Source organism: Lactuca saligna, chromosome 2 (genome assembly GCF_052625555.1).
Source record: "Lactuca saligna cultivar CGN05327 chromosome 2, ASM5262555v1, whole genome shotgun sequence".
NCBI classification, from domain to species: Eukaryota; Viridiplantae; Streptophyta; class Magnoliopsida; order Asterales; family Asteraceae; genus Lactuca; species Lactuca saligna.
Window position 1 is genome coordinate 75,099,608 of NC_136418.1, and position 4,269 is coordinate 75,103,876.

The following is a 4,269-nucleotide window of genomic DNA, read 5'->3' on the forward strand; positions in this document are numbered from 1 at the left end:
AATATAAAACAAATCAAGTGACCCAAACTTGCTTGTTAAGACTTCATGTTGACCTCCTCGATTCCTCGTAGTTAAGACTTCATTTGGGCGTTAACGAATCAATAACTTCCTTGTTAAGACTTCATGTTGACATCTTTTTGGCGTTCTACTCAAAGATATTTGCGTAGATTTTTCAATGGAATAAATTATATTGTATACAATACAATTTATCAGGTAGCATTAAATTTCCTTTTTTATATCATAATAATTTACTTAGTTTTGACAATAATATGATATATCCCAAAAGATTACAAAAACCTAAAACGAAATCCATGGTATATCTTTGCCAATATATATGATCACCAATAAATTAAAAATAAAAAAGATGTAAAAATAAGCTCAAGTTAATGAAGTTTTGTATAAAAAAATAATTAATTATAAAATATAACAAAATATGCATAAAAGTAGGGAAATTGAGTATACTAACCAATATAAATGATAATTTTTCGAAAAATAACTATTTTCAAATTTTGGTTTTTTTTTAGGTAGTTTTTTTAAAAGAAACATCTTTACTTATATCTTAAAGGTCTATTTCGAAACATTTAATATCATCATTTTTTCAATCAAATGCTTGATTTTAATCCATGGTATCACATATATTATATATTTATTATGTTTCATTAATTCTTTTTTAAAATTTTAGTAAAAAACGATTTTCTCAAAATTTTGGAACTATTTATCATATTTCGGACTTGTTCTCTTAACTTCAAAAGTTTCTTTTGTTTTTTTTTTCGAAATCCGAAATGTCAATCTTGAATGCAGAATGTCAATCCGATTTTTTTTTTGTTAGAAAAAATCATTTTTGTCGGTTCGAAATTCTCCATTCCGTGACTTAATGATTATTTTACCAAAAAAAAAATGTTTAAATATACATTATGGTTAGATAATTCAATTTTCTTAAAATTTAAGTAAGTTAAATCATATAAAAAAGTAAAAAAAAAATAAAAAGCATAGAACTGAATCTTTATTTATGAAATGATTTATAAGTCATTGGGCTAAAAATATATTCTGTAAATGGATAATCTTTACCGACATAAAAAAGATTCCCACGCGGAAACTTTGAACATACAACCCTTTATAAATCACCCACTCCATTTCTGTGCTTTCAGAATACGCTTGCTTTTGATCGTAACAACTAACAAGCAAATGGCACCTCTTGGAGGAATTCGCGAGTCTAAGGGAGCGGAAAACAGTCTTGAAATCGACAACCTTGCTAAATTCGCTGTCGATGAGCATAACAAGAAACAGGTATGCCTCATCTTTTCTCCAGTTAGTTTTACAAGTGCAGGTTTCGTTAGATGTCAATTTTTGAATAATCAAGGGTTCGAGATGCGTTGGACGAACATTCTGATCTTCGATCTGTGTCTATTTTAGGATATGATGTTTGAAATTAGGATTTTTTAGGGGCAAAATCTTCAGAAGTTTGATCGTATTTGAATTGTGTTTTGCAGAATTCAGTTTTGGAATTTGAGAAGGTAATAAGTACAAAGCAGCAGACAGTATCAGGCACTGTTCACCATATCACACTGGAAGCAAAAGATGGTGGTGCGAAGAAAACTTATGAAGCCAAAGTGTGGGTGAAGCCATGGATGAACTTCAAGGAACTTCAGGCTTTTGGGCCTGTTGATGCTGCAACTTCATCTTAATTAAATATTTAACTTTCCTCTGGCTCTGGTAAATTCCTCCTATTCAGTGTGCTTAATTTTGGTTGATTGGGATTTGGGATTTGGGATTTGGGATATTTAGCAGAATTTGTTGGTCCAAATGCAGGTGATCAGAGTGCTGACGGTGTAAAGCTTGAATTTATTCAAGTCGATGTTTAAGTATTTCTAATTTTGTATGAATATTGTGTAAGTTTGGATTCTGTTGAACATGTATCTTAAAACCTTCTGTTAATGAAATAATTAGGGTATGTGTTCCTAATCTTACATTGGTTCTAGATTATAATACCGTGTATTCTTCTGTTATTAAAACTAGGCCTGAGACCCAACCCAATATTATATGGGTTTATCTAAAAAAAAATTAAATACGAAATTTAAAAATTATATATGAAATTTTAAACTAGACATGAGACCTAATATTATATGGATTTATCTATGAAATTTTAATATTTTGAATATTTTGAATTTATAATAAAAATAAAAAAAATTTAAATTATTAAAATTAATGTGACTTTAATATATATATATATATATATATATATATATATATATATATATATATATATATATATATATATATATATATATGTGTGTGTGTGTGTGAAATTTTAATTTAACAAAATGAAAAAATACAATATAATGACAAGTGAAAATAAAAAATTTAAAAATTCTTGAAAATATCATGTATCCAAATTAAAAAGAAGAGGACATGTGGTAAAAAGATTTTTGATTTATTAGACCGGATGATATGTGTGGGGATTTTCTCTTATTTTTTGTGGGTCATACCATCATTTCTTTCACTTCTCTTTCCCTCACCTAAACCCAAGGAATTGGTGGAAAATTTCCCTCACTATTTTGTTTTTATTTTATTTTTTTAAATATAATTAATTATTTTTTATGATTTATAATTTTTAAATTAATAATAAACATAAATTTTAATTAAAAATAAAAAACATTTTATTAATTAAAATAAAAATTACATTAAACATAATATTTAAATAAGTAGAAAATTAAAAAAAAAACGCAAATAAAAAATCAAACACACAACACCATAGAATCCTAATTTAAAAAAAAAAAAAAAAGAACAAAATATGTCACTCGGAATCATCGTCCTCGTCATCGACCTCATCGTCTTCATTATTCTCCCGAACGTCACTCTCGTCATCGGAATTTTCGCTCTCGATGAACATATCAGAATACTCGTCTGATTCGTCAAACAAATCATCGTGAGAAAACTCAATCGGTGGCTGAATATGAGCCCTATAAATGTGCTCCACCAAATCAGCACGAAGGGCGTGATGAATGTCGCGATTGTGTACTTCTCTTTTATTCGCCCTATACTCTTGTGTACCAACGGCTACTCCTTCGGCATTTGGCAAAACTTCATTTTCGTTGTACCGACATATCGCTCTTCCTTCGTCTTCAAGAATCATATTATGCAATATGATACATGCATACATTACGTGCTGTAACTTTTTCACTTCATATGACCTTGCCCTGACTGCTAGTACTTGCCAACATCTCTTAAGTACACCAAATGTTCGCTCCACATTCTTCCTAGCTGACTCTTGTGCTTCTTTAAACTTTTTCCTTTTCAGATCGTTAGGATATGTAAACGATTTCACAAAAACAGACAATGGAGGATATATATCGTCAGACAATGGAGGATATATATCGTCAGTAAGATAGTATCCACGCTTATATGCTATCCCATTTGCTTGAAAATGTACATCGTGCAACTTTCCAATGTAGATATCGTTGAATATCAGCGACTGGTCTAACACATTGATGTCATTGTTTGCACCAGCTGGACCAAAGAATACATGCCATATCCAAAGATCATGTGATGGATAGCCTCTAGAACGATCGTCGACTCTTTGTGGTCGCCTTTCATGTACTGACCACGCTATGTGTTGGGGTATAATGACCAACCCTAATGCATACAATCGATACTATCAAGCATTCCAGGGAATCCATGCTTGCCTTCATGCACCGTGTGCAATTGGTGGACATCGTTCATAGTTGGTTTTCACAAATATTGTTGCCCATAAATCAAACAGATCGCTTTGCAGAACTTGTACACACACTCACGCACGATACGCTCTGACATCCTAAAATACTCGTCCCATTTGTCTGCGCCCATGCCGTATGCTAACTGACGAATTACAGCCGTACAATTTTGAATTGGAGAGAAACATTTTATCCGTCTCGCATCCATTGTCCATTGGAAATATGGAAAGCGCCCTTCCAAATCAACAAGAATACGTATGAATAATTCATTCCTCATCCGGAACCGACGTCGAAACTTTACAGTGTATATGGCGTCATCTGCAAAGTAATCTTCTATAAGACGATCGTGTCTGGCTTCGCGATTTCTACGCAACTGCGACTTTCTTGGTTTAGATTATGCACATGATATTTCGCCTAATCGGTTTTTGAAAGTATGCAACCGTTTTCGCCATAATGAAACCGATAAACTTTGCCTCTTCTAGAGCCCTCGAATCGTATGATGAAGATGATGACATTTTGATTAATATTTTTGGAGAGAATTATAAGGTATGGGTTAAAA

At 31.5% G+C, this 4,269-nt stretch overlaps 2 protein-coding genes across 2 annotated transcripts; one reads left to right on the forward strand and one right to left on the reverse strand.

The window, feature by feature from the left end:
* Positions 1–1,128: 1,128 nt before the first annotated feature.
* LOC145031080 (cysteine proteinase inhibitor A-like) lies at positions 1,129–1,962 on the forward strand. The gene is made up of 3 exons (XM_078979556.1): positions 1,129–1,287; positions 1,491–1,713; positions 1,810–1,962. Exons 1-2 carry the CDS (start codon positions 1,186–1,188, stop codon positions 1,683–1,685), a joined length of 297 nt encoding a protein of 98 aa, XP_078835682.1. The 5' UTR covers positions 1,129–1,185; the 3' UTR covers positions 1,686–1,713; positions 1,810–1,962.
* An 832-nt stretch (positions 1,963–2,794) lies between these two features.
* On the reverse strand, positions 2,795–3,720 carry LOC145029813 (uncharacterized). The gene is made up of 2 exons (XM_078978270.1): positions 3,645–3,720; positions 2,795–3,507 (listed from the first exon to the last, which is right to left on the reverse strand). The coding sequence occupies exons 1-2, from the start codon at positions 3,718–3,720 to the stop codon at positions 2,795–2,797; spliced, it is 789 nt and encodes a 262-aa protein (XP_078834396.1).
* Positions 3,721–4,269: the final 549 nt, after the last annotated feature.

Excerpts from the sequence above, each read along its gene's own strand:
- LOC145031080 (XM_078979556.1), top strand. The coding sequence starts at position 1,186 with ATGGCACCTCTTGGAGGAATTCGCGAGTCTAAGGGAGCGGAAAACAGT. Across the intron at positions 1,288-1,490 it reads ATGAGCATAACAAGAAACAG|AATTCAGTTTTGGAATTTGA; the intron begins GTATGCCTCATC and ends TGTGTTTTGCAG.
- LOC145029813 (XM_078978270.1), bottom strand. The coding sequence starts at position 3,720 with ATGAACGATGTCCACCAATTGCACACGGTGCATGAAGGCAAGCATGGA. Across the intron at positions 3,508-3,644 it reads AATGCTTGATAGTATCGATT|CTGGTGCAAACAATGACATC; the intron begins GTATGCATTAGG and ends TCTTTGGTCCAG.